Source organism: Sus scrofa, chromosome 12, assembly GCF_000003025.6.
Source record: "Sus scrofa isolate TJ Tabasco breed Duroc chromosome 12, Sscrofa11.1, whole genome shotgun sequence".
NCBI lineage: Eukaryota > Metazoa > Chordata > Mammalia > Artiodactyla > Suidae > Sus > Sus scrofa.
Window position 1 is genome coordinate 43472960 of NC_010454.4, and position 22230 is coordinate 43495189.

Below are 22230 nucleotides of genomic sequence, written 5' to 3' on the forward strand. Positions count from 1 at the left end.
CCCAGGGGCCATGTGAGATGATTATCTCTCTTCTCCCCCTTGCCAGGTGACCAGGAGGCACGGATCCAACTCGGCCATGCCCTGGCTTCTCCCATGTTCTGGAATGCTAGGTCCCAGCTGTCCCTGAAACAGAATGTCAGCCAATGCCCATGCAGAGCCTGGGGCCTCAGGTGGCCTCAGGGCTTCTCCCCTGATCAGTTCAGAGTGGGCAGCAGCAGGAGGGCTGGGATGCTCTCCGGCCAGGTGCGTGCCTTGCCCTCCCCCTCAGACAAAGCCACAAGTCCCTGTGCCCCTGGCATGAAAGGACACAGATCTCTGGGGCATTTGTCGATATTCCTCTGCCCACCGCACTGGCAGCACGCACCCTCTCTGATTTCACCCCTGCTAACAACCAACATAGCTCATGCTTTCCCCCAAATCCACGCGGACCCACCCCTGCAAACCCTGCTCAGCTGCGCTCCCCAGCTTGGCACCGGCAGCCTTGCCGCAGCCGACATAGCCAGTTGCCAGCCAGGCCTGCCCATCAGAGCCCGCATGGGGTCACCAGGCGCTGGGCCGAGAATCCAGAAAGGCCGCAAGCAGACACCTTCCTCTGTGTTCTAGGTGCAGTCAAGGGGCCCGAGGCGGCAGAGCGCCCGAGTTGTCCTCTTCTCCCCTGGGCCAGGACCCGTGGGGCGCGAGCCTCCCCATCGCATCCTGGAATTCCCGCACACAGACCTCTGCGTCTTGGTCCCCGCAGGGCAGGAAGGGGCGGGGGTCCCGGGGCCGGGATCTGGCGGCTCCGTCCCCTCCCAAACACCCAGTGGGCTGCCGAGAGGTCGGAGGGGCCCGCACGGCCCGGGGAGGGAAGGCGGGCAGAGAAGCCGCCCGGGGCGTGACGCGTGACGCTCGCAGCACGGGCGCTCAGGGTGGAAGGCGAGGGTCCGACAGGGCGAGGGTGCACCAGGGCTCGGGGTCCTCAGCGCGGCTGGGATCCCTTCCCGGGTGCGGCCGCCACCGGGGGCTGGGAGCGGACAGGTGAAACGGCCGGGAAGCCGGGGAGGGGGAGCGGGCGCAGGCGCGCCGGCCGCGGGCCCTTACCTCCTCGCCCTGGCCGAAGCGCAGTCCGAGCGCCGCGACGCGCTCCACGCGCAGGAAGCCGTCGGGGTCGCGGCCGCACACCTCGAACACCTCGCGCAGGCGGCGCACGGAGCGCAGCAGAGCCGCGGGGGCGCCCGCCCAGCCTGCGCCGCCCGCCATCCGGGCCGGCCCCGCAGCTAGCCCGAGCCCTGCGCCCGCCGCGCCCGCAGCGCCCGCTGGCTCCGCGCCGCCGCCGCCGCCGCCGCCGCCATCGCCGTGCGCCCTCCGCCCGGCGCTGCGACGCGCAGCCTCCGCCCGGCCGCGGCGGCGGCGGCGGCGGCGGCGGCGGCGGCGGCGGTAGCGGCCGAGCGGTGTCAGCAGCGGCGCCGCAGCCCCGCGGCTCGGGGCGGGCGGGGGAGGGGGAGGCGGAGGCTGCAGACAAAAGGAGCCGCGCGCCTCCGAGGGCGGCCGCCCGCGCGGCCCCGCCGCCTCCCTGGGACTCGGGGTCCCTCGGCGGCGGCTCCGAGCTCGTCCCGACCCCTGGGAAGCTGGCAGCCGGGGGATGCGACCCACGCCCGGAAATCCAGGGCTGCCCGAAGGCCCCGCCCCTTCGCGGAGGCGTCTTCGAGGAGGCCCGAGCCCCCACTACCCTCGCTGCGGGCCAGCCGCCTCTCACCCAACCTCGGGCCTCCCCACCCGCGGCCCATGCCTGCCCGCTTACCGCGCCCTTTGCGGGTACCTCGCAGTCTGAGCACCATGTCGTGGGGGGTTCCCGTATTGGCGTGTTGGGCTGTGACAGCTGAGACTCGACTCAGAGAGGTTGGATTACTTCCCCTGGGCCACACAGCCCATGGGAGGCTGGGTCAGGATTCCTAGCCAGTCTGTGGCTGGATGGATCTTGACTCCCTACTTCTAACCTTCTCTGTGCTACCCCGGAAAGAAGAGTTTCCAGGCTTAGGCCCACACAGGCCTCCCAACAGAACTCTGGACCAGTTCCAGACTGGGGAAGGGCGCAGAAAACGGCAGCAGGGACCTTGGGACGGGGTCGGCAAAGAGGAGAGCATGGAGGAGGAAGGGAAAACAAGGGCCAGGGCCACCAGCGCCTTGGGGAGGTTCCCTCCCTTCCCCGGGGTTCCCACTCTCACTCTCTCTTGCAGCCCTTGCAGCCCTTGCAGCCCTGGACTCAAGATGAAAGCGGAACAGAGTCTTGGCCCTGGGGGCTGGTGGCACCCTCTAGGCCTGGACCTTAGCCTCCTCCCCATCGTGCTCAGCTGATCCTCCACTCCAGCTCCTCTCTCAGCCCAGCCCACCCTCCCCTCATCCCTGGGGCTCTGCAGAATCTGGCCTGGCCCTCCTCTCCTCCCTTTTCCTAGTTGCTTAGCATGCCAGGCCCTTGTGGCACCAGTTGTACACAATCCGAATAGAGGTCTTGGCTGAGCCCACCCCTCACTTACGCTTTCCAGCTCAGGTGAGAGTTTTCCTCCTCCAGGAAGTCTTCCTTCATGGCACTCCATCTCACCTGTTAGCTTGACATCTGGTCCCTTCCTCCAGATGCCTACTTGTTTTATCATTCTTTAGTAGGCTGCCCTTTTCCCCCAACTCTCCCTCTCCCTATGCCCACACATGTTGGGAAACCCTCCAAGGCACGATGTGCCTTAGTTACTTCTTGTTCTTGACCAAGGGTGAGTCCAGAGGAAGCCCTTGCCCAGAGGAGATGGGGCCCGGCCCCATCATTTGCAGGAGCCGAGAGCAGTGTTACAGATCCAGACAGGGAGCCTGGGGTGGGCCCAGTTCTGCGCATGGGCTGTGTGGCTTCTCTTCCCTGGACCTCAGTTTCCCCCTCTGATCTCCCTGCTCATCTGTGACTATATCCTGCTCAGGGGTTGCCATGCGGCTTCTCTGATATTGGGCCAGGCTCCCTTCTTTCCAGCCCCAGCTCCAGGGGTAAAGCTGGCCCCTGTCTGCCATTTCCCCTTTGATAGTTTAATTCCTCTGAGAGTATCTCTTGGAAAGAGAGATTTGTAATCTTTTTTTTTTTTTTTTTTTTTTTTTTTTTGTCTTTTCTAGGGCCACACCCGCAGCATATGGAAATTCTGAGGCTAGGGGTCTAATTGGAGCTGTAGCCGCAGGCCTGCGCCAGAGCCCCAGCAACACGGGATCCGACCCAGGTCTGCGACCTATATATACCACAGCTCACGGCAACGCCAGATCCTTAACCCACCTACGTCACAGCTTGCGGCAATGCCAGATCCTTAACCCACTGGGTAAGGCCAGGGATGGAGCCTGCATCCTCACAGAGACGTCGGGTCCTTAACCCATGAGCCACAATGGAAACTCCAAGATACTAACATTTTTAAGCCTCAGTTTCATCTGCACATTGGAGATAACAATAGTACCTTTCGTGAGGAGCCCCGAAGTTTAGAGCTAATGAATGCAAAGGGTCCGCCATTCCTTCCCTGTCCACCTGCCCCGTGAAAGGGAGGAGGAAGTGGAGGAAGAGACTCACGGGGAGCCTGGGGGAGCAGGGGAGCTGGCTGCTGGAGGGCCAGCAAGCCCACTGGTGGGAGGAAGGCAGCGGAAGCTGGGGGCTTCCCCTGCCACCCTCGTGTTCATCCCTCCAAAGTCAGCTCGAACCCATCTTCTTCCACCGAAGAGACTCAGGACAGAAGGGAGATGGCGGGGCTGGGGCACCCTCTATTGGGAGCTGCAGAGATGGCTCTCCCAGCTCTCCCTGGCATCAAGACCCCAAAAGAGGAGACCAGGGGAGCTCACGGGCCTCAGCTGGCAGAGGTGGGGGCCTCAGATCTGAGCATGAACAAGTCCCAGGTAAACTGAACCTGAAGCTCACAACTAGACCTGTGGTTCTTCACCCAAAAGACAGGATCACACCAAACTCAAAAGCCCCTTCCTCAGGGGAGCCTTCCCTAACCCCTGTCTCTCCTCACCTCTCTGTCTCTCCAGGAGCCTCTCAGCTCCCTCCTGCCCTCCTCTTCCTGGGGCACCTCCTTTTCCCTACCCTCCCCCCATCCCACCTCCTCTGGCCACCTCTCACCCCTCCAGATTCCACGGAAATGGCACCTCCTACAGGCAGCCTTCCCCGACCACACCCTCCGTCCCCTTGACGGTCTTGCCCTTGTGCTCCGGAAGCCCTCTGGGCAGGGACAGGTACAGACTGCAGAGCCACAGGTGGGGATAAGGCCACAGTGAGGGTCAGGGGAGTTAATGTGTAGGTGGCGTCAGCTGTCGTGACTGTCCTGCTGTCTCGCACTCCTGTTATTTATCACCAGAGCACATGGGAAGTCAGTGTGAAAGTTCACACAGTGAGCACCTGTCCATGAGGGCGGGGACGGTGTCACTTCTCTTTGATGTTCTAGCTCCTGGCTCCTAGCCCAGTGCCCAGGACACACAGTTAAGATCTACGAAGGAGGAGTTCCCGTCGTGGTGCCGTGGTTAACGAATCCAACTAGGAACCATGAGGTTGCGGGTTTGGTCCCTGGCCTTGCTCAGTGGGTTAACCATCCGGTGTTGCCGTGAGCTGTGGTGTAGGTTGCAGATGCGGCTCGGATCCTGCGTTGCTGTGGCTCTGGCGTAGGCTGGTGGCTACAGCTCCGATTCAACCCCTAGCCTGGGAACCTCCATATGCCGCGGGAGCAGCCCAGGAAATAGCAAAAAAAAAAAAAAAAAAAAAAAAAGATCTACGAAGGAATACGTTCTGGAAGGAACAGGCATACATGGTGTGGGAAACTGGAAAAGGGCTTCTCTGAAGACACCGCGTCCTAATTCCTGGGGCCTGGAAAGGAACCTTCTTGGGAAAAGACACTGCAGGGGTGGTGAAGTTAAGGCTCTGGAGGAGAGGAGCATCTCCTGGGTTAGCTGGATGGGTTCGTTGTCCTCATGAGAAGGAGGCAGAGGCAGATTTGACACAACCAAGAGAAGATGATGCGGCCACGGGGGGCAGAGGTCGGAGGGACCCGGCCATGCGCCAAGACGGCCGGCAGCTCCCAGAAGCTAGAGGAGGCGAGGACGGGGGGGTCCCTCCTGGAGCCTCCGGAGAGGCCCTGCCCAACCTTGATCTCAGGCTTCTGGCCTCCAGATCTGGGTCTGTGGCTGTTGCTTTAAAGCCTCCAAAGTCTGGGGTAGTTTGTTACAGCAGCCGCGGGAAACTGAGATAGATGCTATGAACACCACGCAGAGCCTGTTCCAGGCTATTTAGAGCCAGGCTTTGGAATCCAAAACAGCTGAGCCGGGCTCTGAGGTCTGCCGCTGATTCAGCCCTTTGAGTCTGACCAGGTTCACCTCTCTGGGCCCCAGTATCCCTCTCTGCAAGGCAGGGATTGTGGTCCCTACCTGCGGCGGTCCTGCAGGCTTTACGTGAGAAAACGAGTGGAACGTGGCCGGCACGGTGCCCAGCCTGTACCTGGCGCCTGGTGGTGATGACGTGTGTTCCGATGGAGAGGCTGAGAACAAGCCGAGGAGGCCTTTCTGATTGTCATCCCCTTGAGTTCATCGTCTGTGTGGTGTGGAAATAGGGCAGGAGTCACGGTTCCTTCTTGCTCACAACCTGCTACTGTTTTTTTGTTTTTTGGTTTTTTTTAACCATGAATAATTATCGCTCTGGAGGGGAGGAAGCAGGTGTGAATGCATGCGCCTGCCTGGCCTGTCCGCAGAGGCAGCAGCAGCAGCATGGCCCTGGGGGTGGGGGAAGGACCCTGGCAGGATTGGGGCACTTCCAGGGTGAGCGGGGCATCTTGAGACCCCATCCTTGTTGGGAGGGGTACCCGGGAAGCTGGGGTTTCAGTCACTGTGGGTGCCCACCCACAGCCTTCTCAGACCCTCAAAAGGGAACAGGACCATCTGACCACTAATATACCTTCTAGAATTCTAAGAAAAATAGCAAAACCATACTTAGTCACCCCAACTAGGCCCCCAGCCTTTCGTCAGCCTCAGAAACGGCCCGTAGGAGTGACTTCTGGCGGGGGCTGTTCATGGTTTGGGAAGCGGACTCAGGCCTCGGTCTCACCTACTGGGGGTCCACTTGGATCAGCTCTTCTCCTGCTCGCCCCTTCTGCTAAAAAGAAACACCAGAATCCTCGGTTACAGTCTGGTCCCAGTCTGCGCCCTCTCTTCTGTAAGACAGAACAGGAACGCTGCCTCCATGCTCACTTACACGTTTATTGAGCACTTACTATATCCCAGGTGTGGCGTGACGTGGGCCTTGGCTCCGACACAGTGACTCACGTGGAGTCGATCGATGGAATGCCTGGCCTGTCTGGTGCAAGCCGTTCCCTTTGCCCCTGAAGTCCTCCCCACCCCCACTGCCATCCTTCAAATGCCACCTCCTCCAAGAAGCCTTCCCTGAGTGAGCTGCCCTCACTGCTCAGCTCTTACAGACTCCGTGCGGACTCTCCTAGAGGGCTTTCCTGATGATCGGGGCGCCCTGCACACCTGCTCCCCTTCCCCAGCTGGGACACCAGGCCCTCTGCATCTCTGCTCCCAGGGACCTCAGGACTGAAGGCATCACTCCCAGACCAAGGAGGGAGAGTTGGCATCAGTGTTAGGGCTGTGCTCTCGTCCCCCAACTCTAGCATGATTCCATGCCATTTGCCATTTTACCATTTGGGGCCCATCTTCTAGGGCGAACCAGCTGAGGAGGACCCGTGGCTCCTGGGACCCATCTCTACTTTCCTCTCCTGGGGGGATGCCCTTCCTGCCCCTGCTCAGGCCAGGCACTGTGCCAAGGGCTTTCCAGGAACCAACTCTGTTGTCTCCATCAGCCCCAGAGATGCTCTGCTACCGCTGACTTAAGGTGAAGGACACGGGCCTAAGGGTGTTGGGGAATTTGCCCAAGGTCACACAACCAGGGTGTGTGGGAGCCAGGACTTGAATCCAGGTGTCTGGCTCCAGGTGTCCCCTTTTTGTAGGGCCTGGTTTTCATCTCCTGACAGCACCAGTGTCTCTCTTCTTCACAGAGTGAAAACTGTCCCTCCCCCAAACCCCCACCCGGGAGGCCTGATCAGAGCATCCGTGTGCCTTTACTGGGGAGTCTGACCGAAAACTTAGGAGCCCCAGGGACCTGTCAGTGTGGCAGGCAGGTCTCAGAATGCACAGGCTCCTTGCGTCTGCCATGCCGGGACGCGGCCTAGTTAGGGTAAGCGGATGCCACACCCTGACTTCCTCTGCCCCCAGCAGGCTGGCATTGACTCTGTATTGCTGGGCACCTGGTGGGCCCCTCTGGATTTTTCTGCTTCTTGTGGGAGGTATGTCGGGGGAGGCTAAGAGCACAGGTTTCACATTCGGAAGGTTTGGGGTCCACGTCCATGTGACCTTGACCAAGTGGTTTAACCTTTTGAATGACGTGGTTTCGATGTTCTTGTCTGTAGAATGGGATAGCCACATCGACCTCATAGGGTTATAAAGATGAAATAAGGTCTAGTATCTGCATCTTCCCACAGGGCCTGGCTCATCACCTTCCATGAGTTTTATTCTCACACAAATACTGGTCATTGTCTTGGAGTTGAGACCTTGCCACACGGGGGCGGGGTGGGGGGGGCTCAATACCTGGACAATGGCAGATGGTGTTGTTGTGTTGCCAATTTTTACAGCCCCCCCCACTTCCTCCTGACCTGCCCCTTCCTCCAGGGGGTCCTCCAGGAGTCTGCCCTATGCCACTCAGAACTGGCCACTGTGACTTGCTTTGGACAGTGAAACATGGGGGAAATGTCACTTCCTGCCAGACTTATGAGCCAATGTGTGGTTCTCCATGTCTCCTGTCCCAGACAGATGCTGCTTGTCTGTCTGGGTCACAGAATAAAGGGGAGGTCGGGGTGGGGTAGGGGCCACCTGTTACTGAGAGGCAGGGGGCCCACCCTGACTGACACAGGAGGAGGGATCCCGTTTCCCCAAAGGCCTGATCTTCAGAGCCACAGACCGTCTGCTGGGATGGGAGATGCCCTTCTCCCAACACTGTTGTCTGATCCAAACTCACTCCTCCAAGAGCACAAAGCTTTTTGGTGGCAGAGTTAGGACCCCCACCAAAGTGGCCTCCTGACTTCCATTAATGCTGCTTTCTGCACAGAGGCCACGGGGCAGGTGGGCGACTGGCGTAGAATCTCAGGCGTTAACCTAAAGCCCAGGATGCCAATTCTGCCACCCCCACCCAAGAGGCCTACAAATGAAAGAAAACAGAAATCTGGGGGTCCCAGTCCTGCTGAATACTCCTCTGGGATGGGGCTAGAGGTGCGTGGTGGGGAGAGGGTGGGGGTGGCTGGGTGTTTAGGGATCCGCCGGGATCACTGAGTTTAGCAGTGCCGAGGCCAGGGTCTTCCCGCTGGGAACCTCACCAACAGGAATGATGCGCAGAACGGTCACCTGGGGGTCAGGGACTCCACAGGCTTCTTGGGAACAGACTGGGGTGGAATGTTTAGAGGGGGCTCAAGCAGGGCAACCGCCCAGCAAAAGCAAAGCAGCTGAGCGGGCTCTGTGGTTCCCGCCATCCGCCTCCCTGGAGGCAGGCCTGGTTCCCCTGCGCCCCCTGCTGTTCAGGGGGCGGTTTTAAGCAGCATTTCTTTAGACTCTTTCTCTTGACAAATAGGGATTGTGCATCTATGTGCCAAGACCTGTTCCAGGCTCTGGCGACACATGAGCGAACAAAATGGAAAACTTCTCCGCCTTCATGGAGCTCACTTTCTAGGGTTTTAGGGAAGTCCTAGGGAACTCTAGGCCTCTCCCCAGCACCATCCTGGATGCAAATGGTAGTGACTTTTTTTTTTCCTGGCACACGATGTCTAGACAGGAGTTAATGACGAATGCCACCTGGATTTGAGGACCACATAAGAGCCAGGCCCAGGGGAAGGCACCAGGGACATAAGTTGTTTCACAGACTCCTCCTCCCCTGCCTGCTCAGGAGTCTGGGGTGAGATTGATCAGGAGTCAGCCAACAACCCACAGCGCTCACCCCCTACCCCAGGACAGCTAGAAGCTGCTGAGGGAGCAGTGAGAAAGGCCCAACGTGAAAGTCTTGCTGGAGATGGGCTTTGAGGGGGGTTCTCAAGGGATGAGGAGGGGTCTCTCAGAGGACAAGGTAGGCTCCCCCCCGCTCCAAAAGCATCCATTGTGAGATCCAAGGAGATAAAACATCCTATTTGCAAGATTCGTGTTGAGAGATATGAATTGCCGCAAGAGAAGCCACCAAAGCTAGGGCTGTGCACACACACACATGTGCAGAGGCCAACAAGGAAGAAACCGTCCCTCCCAGGCAGTGATGGGCCCTAAAGATGCCACGTCTGTAGGAGGATTTGTAAGGTGTTGCTGTGGGTTGAAAACCCCCTCTGTGCCTCCCTGTATAGCCACTGGTAAAGTTTTGTACAAATGGGTTCTTTGGTGGGTAGGAAGTACCAGGCCATGTGTTGGGGTGGGTGGGTGGGGTAGTCAGGTTAAAAACAAGAGCAGAGGAAGGAGGGGACGGAGGACATCTAGGTGACACATGGAATGGTCCTTCATCCCAGTGCTTGCCCTTCCAGCTGAAGAGCTTGGAATGGCCGGAGCTAGACTGGGTTGGAATGGGAGATGGGGTTAAAAAGGCAGGTAGGGGTCAGGTGCTGGCCTTGTGTATCCCGACAAAGACCTTGGACTTCATCTATGTGTTGGTGGAGAGAAGGAAGCCTTTGAAGTAAGCCCTGCCTGCCCAAGATGGGGTGGAGTGTGGTACACAGGGCCCAGTGGGTCACGTTAGAGGACCCTCATGGACAGGCTAATGAGCCGGGCCCCTGAACGGTCGGCGTGGTGCTGGAGATGGCGAAGGAACTTCAGAAGCTGCAATTGGTACATTCTGCCGACCATCTAATGTGGTGGTGGGGGTGGGTGGGAAGTGGGAAGGAATTAAGGATAATTCTCGGGTTTCTAGCTCAGATGCATTGTTGGGGATAGTGGTGCCACTGGCCAAGGCAGGAGCCCAGAAGGAAAGGAACTGGAAATCCTGTTCAGATGTGAAGTGCCACGGGGCAGGGCGAGGGGTGGGGGGCGGTGAGCAGGGGTGGGGGGCGTCCAAGTCCAGAGGGGAGGAGGCGGCGAAGTGGTGACGGTGAACCTGAATCACCTCCACATAGTGGTAATGGTGAGAAAGTTCAGGAACACAGTTTCAGTGTAAAGAGCTGAGGGTGGAGAGGTGGGGTGAAGGAAGCGCCCCTAAGAGCAGAGGGAGGATGGGGAGCCAGCGCCCGGAAGCCCTAGGAGCTAAGATGACAGGACCGCAGTCAGTGCCACACCCCCATGAGGTCATGCACACAACTACGTAAATGTATGGGCCCCTCGACAGCCCAAGAGCTTCGTGAGGCCAAGCACCGTTTGCAGTCAGCCTCGTCAACCTTGAAAGACTGTACACTGTGAGCAGGATGAATAAAGTCACGGTGAGGGGTTGGTGGCGGCCAGTGCGCTCTCTTGGGGTCCAGGGAGTTACGGGTGAGCTCTAAACCAGGTATGCAACTATGCCCCTGGGGAAGGAAACAAACCCAGCTCCCTGGATTCTAAATTAGGCAAAAGGCAACCTTTTGATAAAAGGATCAAGACTAAGGTCAAAAGCAGCCAAAGGATGGTAGTCGTTAATTTAATAGCTGAATGACTCCCACTGTTACGATTACCTTTTCGGCAGAACTGAAAGTCAGCATTATCTTCACCTCTTAAAAACAGTTTGACTTTTGTTTTTAAAGTAATAATGCTCAATGTAAAAAGGTGATAAAACATAGACAAATAAGCAAAAATTAACCATATCTGAGAGAGCATCCTTATTTTTGCTCTCCGGGGCTAAGGCATGTCTTTATGGAGGTTTTTGTCTGTTTGTTTGTTTGCTTTTTAGGGCCACACTCAAGGTATATGGAGGTTCCCAGGCTAGGGGTCCGATTGGAGCCACAGCTGCTAGCCTACACCACAGCCACAGCAATGTTGGATCCTTAACCCACTGAGCGAGGCCAGGGATCAAAACTGCAACCTCATGGATCCTCGTCGGATTCATTAACTGCTGAGCCACAAAGGGCACTCCTCTGGAGTTTTTCAACGTACAAAATCAGGAGCATTTCCCAAAGTGGGACAAAAGAAAGGAGGAAAATAAGAACAGAACGATTCAGGATCCTTCCTGGTGCACCACTTTCTGCCTGGACACTCCGGGGCTGCAGGTGCTCTGGGCCAGGTCGTCCCCAGCCTCAGGTACCCCCTACACAGTCAAGGCTCCACAGTTCTATTTGCGGCTGCTCAGGGGACATATCTACCTGGACACACCTGTTAGTCATTTTTCAGGACCCAACTCCTCAGTCACCAACCCTGCCAGTCACCGATCTACTGTGCTCCCTGGTTAGGTAGCAGTTTCCTGCACTAAATTGTGAGCTCACAGAGGGTGGTGGCCAACCTTTGTTCTTCTCCCTTTTTTTGGGCATCTGTGATGCCTGGCAAAGGGCTTGGCACAATTATAACTGAAAATGTTTCTTTGAACAAACGAATAAAGCACTTGACGCTACCCCTGCATTTTCTTTTCTTAAACATGTTTAGGTTGGGCAATGCTCTTTGAACTTCTGACCAGGAAAGGGCCCTATTAGGCGTCTAGAGTGCCTTCCCTCTTTTCTATGGAGGAAGTGGTCCCTATGGGGGAAGTTCTGAACTCGGGAACCCTGCAGGCTTCTCTTTATCAAGACTAACTGGACTCAGCATAAACACCTGGCAAAGGACCTAGAAAAATTTCGCAGTACTACCTTTTGGGATAATATAGAAAGGATAAAGGTAATCTGGCCCAATTTAAGTAAAGTATGAAACTTCCTTGTAAACTTTAAATATGCATACATATGCATGTGTAACGTACGTGTGATTGTGTGTGTGTGTGCATATTTACTACAAGGTATAAATGGATTTTCAGAAGTTACTTAAAAAAGCTAAATCTATTAAAATAATTCCACATTATGAAATTTCTACTTATGACCAGCCAGTACTTTTAAAAGAACAAAATGTGAGATTCACATCAATGGGGACTACGCTCCTGTAGTGTGGCCCAATACTTATAGAAACATACTCAACATTGCAAAAGGGTTTCTTTTAAATTAGCAGCTAAAAGGGTCTGAAGTGGAAGTCACTCAGTATGAACACAGAGCTTCTAAGCGGATTACTCAAGGCAACTGCCCTCGAGAGAGTTCAGATATCACGGTGCCGGAAGCTGTTCTGACCTGCAGCACACAGGCTAAGATTCACGGATAGAAACCAAGGGAGAACTGGGGGTGAGAGTGTCCGAGGCTGGCCACCAGGGGCTTTCTGGAAAAAGAGGAACACCGCCATGCTAGTTCTTCGCTGCAGGTTAAGTTTTTACTATCCCTCCAGCACCTTTCAAGCCCTTCCCAACCGCCCTTGGCAACTGACTTTTCTGGCTAGACAGTTCAAAACTGCTAGACTAGCCTGAGACTGACCCAGAAAACAAAACTGCAGGCAAAACATGGGGCGCAGGGGCCCATGAACGGTGGATGGTATCATCCGTTTTTAAGGAGCTCGTGGTCTAATCCCTAGACCACAGAGGTGTAAGCCAGACCATCATTACCCAAAAGCATTCCCACTTTGACTATGATGCCTTAGGATGGAGGGCAAAGAGCTATTTTCGGCACACTTAACCAACAAGGCGGTGTATAATTTATAGCTGGCCCCCTCTGCCTCTGCTGCTCTTCTTCGTCCCTGAATTCAACCAACCATGGACCATAAGTACTGTAAATAGAGACTGTCTTAGATCAAACTCTGTTGTTCTAGGGTCAATTTTACTTGAATTTTCAAATCTCTACTCCAGTGATCTTTAAGCCTGGGTGCCCAGGAAACTCACTTCAAGCTTTAAACACACACACACACACTCTCCCTCCCTCCCAGGACCCCCTTCCCAGAGTGCGCACACCCTCCCTGGGAGATGTGGGCCCAGAGTGCTAGCCAGGCTCCAGATGAGGGTCCTCTGCCTTCCCAGTCTTCCCATCAACAGACCAGCGCTTGCCTCAGACCTGCAGCTACCTGCTTCACAGTCTTTCTAGCCCTCTGCCTAATAAACCAGACACTGCTGCTCTCGTAAGGATCAGCTCTGGCCGGCCCACAGGGTCTAGGCTGCATTCTTTCTCCATCTGGATGTGGCCCACACAATGGGGTAAACAAAATCGTAAAACTCACGGCAGCGGGGCCGGGAAAGCATTTGACTGTGTTTATACATACCTGTTGGGGAGAGCTGAGAAGCTGGAGAGAATTGTGGGGTCCTAACACACGCCCTCGGGTTCATCTTGGGGTGTCCTGGCCTTTCTGACTTACTGCTCACTTTAAAAGAACTCGTTCGCCTGACCCAGAGAACAGCCACCTCTGTTTGGCAGACCCTAAAAAGCATCCGGTGCAGTTGGGGACATGCAATCTCAAAACATGGCACTTTGAAGGAGCCTGAGAAGATGGAACCAGCAAGAAGGTTTCTCTGACAGCTCCCCCCCAGTCCTCCTCTCCTGAAACTGGTCATAACACCTTCACTTGAGAGGTGCCCTCCCGGACCCTGGAGGAAAGGAGCACCCTTATCTCTGCAGACAGGACAGAGGGGCTCTGAGAACTGCAAGAGGCCCTGCTAGGTCCCCCTTTTACTGCACTTACCTCATAGCCTCTGCCTGTCATATTCCTACACGAACGCCCACTGGTCATCAAACCTAGGAGAGAAATGCTCAGGTTGAACTGTTTCTTTGGGGCTTCATCTCTTTATGAAGGCTCCTGGGTCATGTGAAATTTACATGAAGTACATGCGTATGCCTTTCTCCTATTAAGCTATCTTTAGCGGTTTAGTCTTCAGACCCAGCCAGAGACCTTAAGAGGCTCAAGGAAAACTTTGTTCTACCATACACATTTCACCAAAATTATCTGACTTTTAGTTTAGAGAGATTCTGGAAGTAGAAGGGTCCTTCCCATGGCGGGGGTGGGGGATGGGGAGGATGGAATGAGGAGAACTCAAGACATCCTTGAGAGAGAGGGAGATCAGGGAGGAATGGGCGGAAGCGAGAAAACAGAGCTGATGTATGTGAAGAAATTAAATAACTCCCCACGTCTTACAGCAGGTTGAATTTACATTTTACTTTAAAAAAGGGGGAGGAGTACATACACAGGGAGGAAAATGGGATGGGAGCAACAGTGATCTGAAATGGATGTCTACAGTTTCCCCCTGCAACGATGGGTCTTGTCTGTTGGGCAGTAATTCTCCTGCTGGCGTACAACTGCTTACAATAGTAACAAGACTGCAGACAAGGGAACTGCCGAAGTTTGGGCCCCAATGGAAAAGAGAGGAAGTTATCATATACAATGGAAGTTCACAATACACAGCATTTTCTTTAAATGATGGAACGCAGTCGCAGGAAGAAGTTAACAATACTAACACGAGAATAATCAAATTTTTGTTTGTTATCCATGTACAGCAACTAACTGCTTTACAAAAAAGCAAAATAATACAATATATCATCACATGTATTTACAGTGTAGTAAATATACTTTTCTGTCAAATTTTACACAAACTATTTACAGGTGAATATACTGCATTAAAAAAAATTGTGGCGGACACTAAGAGTGAATTTTTGTATAGGTCCATTGCATAACATCGAATAAGACATGCCTCATTATGCCTGGGGCGGGGGTGGGATGTAAAAACAAAACCAAAAAACAGAAAGCCAAAACCAAATTCACTCTAAAACCCACTCAGCGGGGAAGATGGCTCGCTTATAGTCTGTCTCCCCAGGACATCGGTTCACGGGGGTGGCAGCTGGCCATTCTCTGTGGTGTCCTCAGCGTCTAGCCCGGGCTCTACACAGAGCCGACGCTCAGTATGGAACAGGTGTCCAGGGGATGAAGGACAGAGCATTCGCCACTTCCCCCAAAGCTGGAGAACTGGGTCTCAAGGCTGGCAAACAAGGGCACACCCGTGGGGCTGGGCGGTGACACAACAGGGAGCTCATGCGAGACAAAGAGACGTGATAAATTAATGTGCTCCTTTTTAAAAAGTCAGGGGAAACATTCACAAACCCAAAACGAATTACTTTATAGAATTTACATCAGACTATGCCAAATGGGCAACCTGCTCTGACCTTCAGAATTTCCTGTGCAGGTTATAGGCACGAGGCCTAAAAGAGAGCTTCCTTTCTCAGGGGAAGCACATTGGTGGGAGATTTATCTTATGTTCATTTTAGTTACTTGGAAAGCTCGACTTTTCAAAAAAGTTGGAAGTTCTTTTAACAAGGTAAATCTTTTTTTTGTCTTTTTAGGGCCACACCTGTGGCATATGGAAGTTCCCAGGATAGGGGTCAAATCGGAGCTACAGCTGCCAGCCTACACCACAGCTCACAGCAACGCCAGATACTCAGCCCACTGAGTGAAGCCAGGGATTGAACCCATGTCCTCATGGATACAAGTCGGGTTCATTACCACTGAGCCATGACAGGAACTCCTGACAAAGTAAATCTTAATTTTCAAATTCCCAAGATGTACTGGTCAAAAGTATTTCTGCAGTTCAAAAGAGGTTCAATTTTTATTTGTGCAACATACATCATTTCATGAGATACTTCAAGTGAATTCATCCCATTCATTATACTAGAGGGAAATAATGAATAAATTTAAGAAATAGCATACCTTGGAAAACCTGTTTATGGAAAGGTCAATATTTTTAACAATAAACTTTTGGAAATTCCTCTCTTTTGATGAGAGAAGGAAAACAGCATAACATACCCACTGTCACTGCACCAAAGCAACCAACAAAGAGGGAAAAACATGGAACCAAAATTGGAGCCGGGAAGTTGTGATACCCACCCAGAAGCACTGGGTTACGGGGGGGGGACGCAGGCCTCACCGGCAGCTTGGCATCCTTGGCACAGGGTGTTAATGACCCATTTCTCAACTCAGCACTAGTCTTACTTCCTTATCATCTTAGCTGCTCTGTTGTTATAAACATTCTACTCTAATGCAGCCTCTACAATGGCTAAAAACAAAAGTTTAGTTAATTGCACCTGTCTTCAGTATTTTCTAACAATTTAACGGCAAAATAACTACTAATACTAAGGTGTTTTCCTTTTATTTTGGCAAATGGTTCCTACTTTTCCCAGGACTGTAAACAAATTAAAAAAAATTAAATTCTTGTTATTTCTGAATATCAAAAGCAATTTTATTTACATTAACATATTACATGGTTACTGTGTGGATAAATGTGAAACGTGTTATATTATTAAAATCAGAACATTTAAATGTACCATTATTTATTGATTTAGCTGTGGAATTTAATTTACTGAAATCCACTCATGAGATAGCACTTCAGGATACTTCCCCTCCCCTAGGTTTCTTTTTCCCTCCCCAAGCCATTTCATCTTCATGTATAAAGGGAACCCGGGAATAAAGGGGTAATATCTTCTTGTAATAAATATACTTTAGTCCTAATTGGAACACCAGATACTAATATAGTCACTGAAGTCAAATCATTTTGCACACTGCAGGTACCACCAAGAAACTGGATCTGCATTACTATGGAAGTTCCAATGCCATGATAATCCATACCATCCAGGATAGCAGCAACTCTTAAGGTCCCCTATTGTCATACGAATGCAGGCCGACCAGTCTTTTCACAGTGATTAAATGTAATTCTATCCTATAGAACCCAAATGTTTTTGCTAAAGAGATTCCTGATTTTTTTGGAGGGGAAAGGAAAGATTACAAGACATTTAAAATACATCTTATCAAAAAATTTTTGATAATATACACCATACTCTATGTTTCCGGGAAAATTATTAAACAAAATAAAAGCATCAGCTACTCTAAATAGTCACGTACCATTCCATTTTGCTATGGAGCTAATGCAACCATCTACGAAAATTACCTTCTAGGAACAATATTCAACACTTTGTTCACTGATTACCCTGCTCAGAATTATTCAGGAAAGAGGAGTAAGGGGAAAATGTATAATTACTATACTTAGTATAGTTCTGGCTTACAAAAAGAAAAAAACTTTTAGCATATTTAAAGATTAAAAGATAATCAACTGGAGAAAAATATAACCTAGTTTGGATGACTGAGTTTGGATAAGGCCTCAGAACTCATCTCTTTAATTTGGTAATGTTAAGATATATGTGGTTACGCATATTTTCCTGTAATTATTGCTAATACTCAAGTGTTAGTAGTGCTTAAGAACCCACTACAAAATACTAAATTCCCCCCCCCCCCGCCCCCCGCCCAAGTACCTTGCCTGTGGCTTTATGGTGTGAAGTCACTGAGGCTTGACCTCTATGGTTCTTCAGTTTTGTAAGGTAAAAAAAAGTCCACAGCTAAAAGTCAGATTAAACATACTGGGGTTATAATATTATTTCTCCCATAAACTTCTACCTTGAAAAGTGTGTAAATAAGACTAACACTTTACTTTGTATGATGAAGAAGGGGAAAACATAGAAGGCAGAGCTCTGTGCAAATGGCTTTCATAGCTGGCCAGTAGTAGCAGTATTCAAGAATCCATCCTCTCTTACAACTGGGATGTTCTCAGTTCAAGTGTCCTGACCTCCCACTTTCTTTGCAGTTGTTCTGAACACTTGCTTAAACCAGACACACCGAGAGTAGAAGGAAAAAAGAAAAAAGCAGCATTAAATTTAGGCAATGTTTCCAAGAGTTGATCATCTGGCAACATGGCAGACTGGATGGGCTCATCGTAAAACATGAAGTGCAGCATCACAGCACGGTGGTGAGGGGTCACTAGTGAAGAGCCCGTATCAGTTACGTCTGTTTGAAAAAGGAAGAAAAGAAAGCTTCACACGATCTTCTTAATGCTAGTACGTTTGAAACTGCCAGCACTTCTTTGCTTCTGCACTTGGCTTGCGGATCCATGGCGAGTTCGTCCACTGTTGCAGTGCCCAGTGGTGGGAGAGAGTTCAACGTTCTCCTTGTCGATTCCTGGAGAGACACAGAGCAGCCTGTTACCCGCCATCCTCTGGTATTAAGTTCCAGGATTGAATCTCATGATTTGTAGACGAGATACAACCTGGTGTATTATTTTTGCATTATTTCATTTTAATAGTCAACTGCTAGAGTGTTTATGAAGATCTTGTCACACAGAAAACCTCATTCTTTGTTAAGCAAAATTTGCTATCAGAGCAGAAAAACAGCATAAGAAAAAAAAAATGCAGAAAGATTGCAAGAAGAAGCTAGAGGCAGGCAGGCTTGAGCTTAATGAAAAGACTAGCAGCCACCAAGGAAGACTAGAACACCTTCCTCCAAAGCACACCAGAGTTTTCCAGCAGAGGTCAGCTTCTAGCCACATAGCCTTACTGGCGTCTATACACGGAATACACTCTGTAGTTGCAGAAGGTATGATAATGTGTCATTTCAAAGAATGGCAGATGCTTTTTATTTTTTAAGTCATAGTGCCTATTCCAAAAGAACTCAGAAAATAATGTATCACAAAGGTCATACCACAGAATCATTGCTTTGACCTTCTTTTCAACTCTGGCAAGTCTTTTTGTTCAGCATCTTAAAGAGATGCCATTTCTTTTTCTCATGGTGGAGGTTAACAACCTCCCCCCAAACTGGCCCTACAATGTTATTTTTATAAATAATCTAATTAATAACTTCATAAAAGTAACCAGAAGCAAAAGCGAAATATTTTTTGCCCATCAGATGCGTAAAGATTACACTTAAGACAGGTTTTTATCCTGGGGAAGCAGGGACTGAAGGGGGGCATGAGGGTGGGTAGGTTCTTGGGTAACGGAAATGTTCTGTTTCTTGGTCTGGGTGCTGGGTGTTTAGGGAGGCTTACTTCCTAAGAGTTCATTAGGTTGCCGATTTATGATCTGTGTGCTGTTGTTACACTTCAATAACATACTTCGACTGATTATACCCACCTTTGGCATGACTACCATTGGAAAGCAAAAAGCATTTCAGCAATTTGTATCAAAATGTAAAGTACTAAAAAAAAAAAAAAAAAGGAGTTCCCGTCGTGGCGCAGTGGTTAACGAATCCGACTAGGAACCATGAGGTTGCGGGTTCGGTCCCTGCCCTTGCTCAGTGGGTTAACGATCCGGCGTTGCCATGAGCTGTGGTGTAGGTTGCAGACGCAGCTCGGATCCTGCGTTGCTGTGGCTCTGGTGTAGGCCGGGGACTACAGCTCCGATTCGACCCCTAGCCTGGGAACCTCCATATGCTGCGGGAGCGGCCCAAAGAAATAGCAAAAAGACAAAAAAAAAAAAAAAAAAAAAAAGTAAAGTACTGATTGATATTTACTGATACAGAAAGAAAGGCTGGGAAAACATCTGCCAAACTAAGTTCTCTCTGGATGATGTGATTTTAATTTTTACTTACCCTTACTTACTCTTATGTGTACCATTTGAATTTTAAACAGTAAATTTGAGAATGGAAAAATTTCTATTTTTGGACAAAAAGTAGTATTTCAAGTAAAAAAGTATTTATGTTTTTGAAAATGTACATAGACCCATGCATCTCTTTGTTGGTTCATGAACAGGAAATGGATTCGTGATAACCTCCTTCTAGGTGCCACAAACCCTCTGTTTGGATTCTACCTTGAATTCAACTCAGAGTAGGAAGCATCTACAGGCACATGGCCTGATTTACACAGGCTCCATGGAGGTTTGCTGTCTTGAACTTTTCAAAGGAACACAGGCATATGGAAAAGGGCACTGGGCTGGGAATGTGAGTGCAGAGTTAGAAATGTCAGTAACAGCTCCCCAGGAGCCAAGCATGGGGAACCTGCATCTCAGCTCTGTTCTAATCTAACCCTATGGGCAGAAAGAAAATAAACGACCATGTTCATAGAACTCTTCTTTGGGTAACAGAATTCTGGATGGTTTTTACTCTTTTTGGCATGTTAACTTGCATCTTCTCCAGAGCTATTTAAATTGAAAGAAGATTGCTCATCAACCCTTGAATGGGCCTTGAATTCTGTGATGTGAGTTTATGCAGCTCTTTCAACTGCCTTACCTATCTCTGTAAGATAAAATGCAACCCATATCTTTTCTCATCTCTACTTGTTTCAAGATGCATATTTCTGTCTCTTGCCAGAACTTTCTCCCTCCCTTTTGCTTTTATATGACATTTATATTTTACCTATATTATCACGACTTGCATATATTTCATATTTTCTCTACTAGAATAAAAGCACCTAGAAGGGCAAAGATCATTTACTATTCATTTTTGTTTTCTTTTATAAGATCTACTTGATGCCTTTTCCAACAAATACTGGTTGAACTGAATGCTTCCATTTTTAAACATGAGGGCTATAATTCAGAGCCAAAAAGGATACAACCCCTGATTTCTAGTGGGGTGGTGTCATATTTTTACTGAAAAAGACAGGTTTTTTTGGTTTGCATTTTATTTATTTATTTTGTCTTTTTAGGGCTGCACCTGTGGCATATGGAGGTTCCCAAGCAAGGGGTTGAATCGGAGCTGCAGCTGCCAGCCTACACCACAGCCACAGCAATGCAGGATCTGAGCTGGGTCTGCGACCTACACGACAGCTCACTGCAATGCCAGATCCTCAACCCACTGAGTGATGCTGGGCACTGAACCCTTGTCCCCCTGGATGCTAGTCAGTGTTGTTACTGCTGAGCCATGATGGGATCGTCAACACAATTTTTAGTAGCTTCTTCCGTCTGAAATTATCATCAACTTGTCAGTGTATTTGACCTTCCCTTTCCTTAAATTTGCATATGGCCTACAATTTCAAGTCCAAAAGCTCCTCATCTGGGGCCATTTCCTTAATAGAAAAATCAAGATTCAGGCAAAGCTAGACCGTTAAAGATAAGGGTTTGAAGCAACCAGGAGACGGTCATCAGGAGGGACACAGCGTGGATGATCCCTGGAGGGCCAGTAGCTCTCTGGCAGCAATCTGCCACTCTGGGGCTCCTTCTTGTGTGCCCACCTTTGGTGCAGCCTTGCCACTGATGGACTGTGGCTCACTCTGGGGAAGAAGCAGTCATCATATTCTAAGGGGGCAAAACTTTTCTCTGAGGACAACGGCCTGTTCAGTTTAACTCAATTAAAATCAGGAGTTCCCATTGTGATGCAGTGGAAACAAATCTGACTAGTAATCATGAGGTTGCAGGTTTGAGTCCTGCAGGTTAAGGATCTGGCATTGCTGTGAGCTGTGGCGTAGGGTCATAGACAAGGCTTGGATCCCACGTTGCTGTGGCTATGCGGTAGGCCAGAAGCTTCAGCTCTGATTCAACCCCAAGCCTGAGAACTTCCATTAAGGTTAAGCAAATAACCTTCAGACCTCTAAATAATTATTTATCACCTGTTAAATGCTAATGATAAAAGCAAGCAATAAAGTTTTGCACATACTATGACCTCAGCTACATAAAGAAATTAGGAGAAGATGCACCAAAACGCTAATAAACAGTGATTATCTTAGAGTGTTGGGATTATGGATGATTTTTTTCTTCTGCTTTTCTGAATTTTCCATTTTTTTTCCTAACAAGCATGTGTTCTTTTTAATTACAAGTCTTAAACTATCACTGACCTATTGACTGTCTCTTTTGACCCAAAGCTTCAATGCTATATGAGAGGTTGATGTCCCACTCTTACCCTCAAATTCAATTTTCAATTCATTTTTTGTTTTTGTGTGGGCATTTCTTCCTACTTAGTGACCCAACCCTACAAGTCACACACAGTAAAGGTGGCATGATGGTAAGCCCTAAGTTCAATTTCACAGCAAAGATGTTTTAAGGATCAAAGGAGAAGCTGACATAAAAACACTGGAGGGTTGTTTTTTTTAAATCAATTTTAAAAGCCATTATATTTATACCAAAATACAGCACCTTGAAAAAGCCAAGTTAGTATAAAACGCAATGATCTCAGTTTCCTGGTTTCTAAGCATAATTCTCAATTTTGGGAATTTTGGCAGCATTATTCTTTTTAACCCTCTGGAATTAAATCTAGAAAACTCTCTAGAAGCTGATGAAGGATTTGATCTCAACATTCTATAAGAAAAACTCTCAGATTATCAGCTAGAAGGCCCAAATGGAGAAGGTTCATCCTCTTTGGTACATACTGTATTTGAAATTAGTGAGCAGCCACTGTGTTTAAATTAGTGAACAGCCCTCCTGTTCATCAAGGCCCCTTGGAGGCTTTGCGTGCTGGTCTCTCTCATGCCCCAGTGCTTACTGGCTTTCC

At 50.3% G+C, this 22230-nt stretch overlaps 2 protein-coding genes across 3 annotated transcripts in view; both read right to left on the minus strand.

Moving 5' to 3' along the window:
- The window catches only part of RAB11FIP4 (RAB11 family interacting protein 4), a 113478-nt gene extending 112202 nt beyond the window's left edge, over positions 1–1276 (minus strand). For both annotated transcript variants that reach the window (XM_003131748.5, XM_005669074.3), the window contains exon 1: positions 1081–1276. In XM_003131748.5, coding sequence (XP_003131796.1) covers positions 1081–1239 — 159 coding nt within the window. In that variant the 5' untranslated portion in view covers positions 1240–1276. The remainder of the gene's footprint in view (positions 1–1080) is intronic.
- Positions 14139–22230, minus strand: part of NF1 (neurofibromin 1) — a 267108-nt gene continuing 259016 nt past the window's right edge. Inside the window, 1 exon segment of the mRNA XM_021067460.1 lies at positions 14139–17997. Coding sequence (XP_020923119.1) covers positions 17855–17997 — 143 coding nt within the window. The 3' untranslated portion in view covers positions 14139–17854.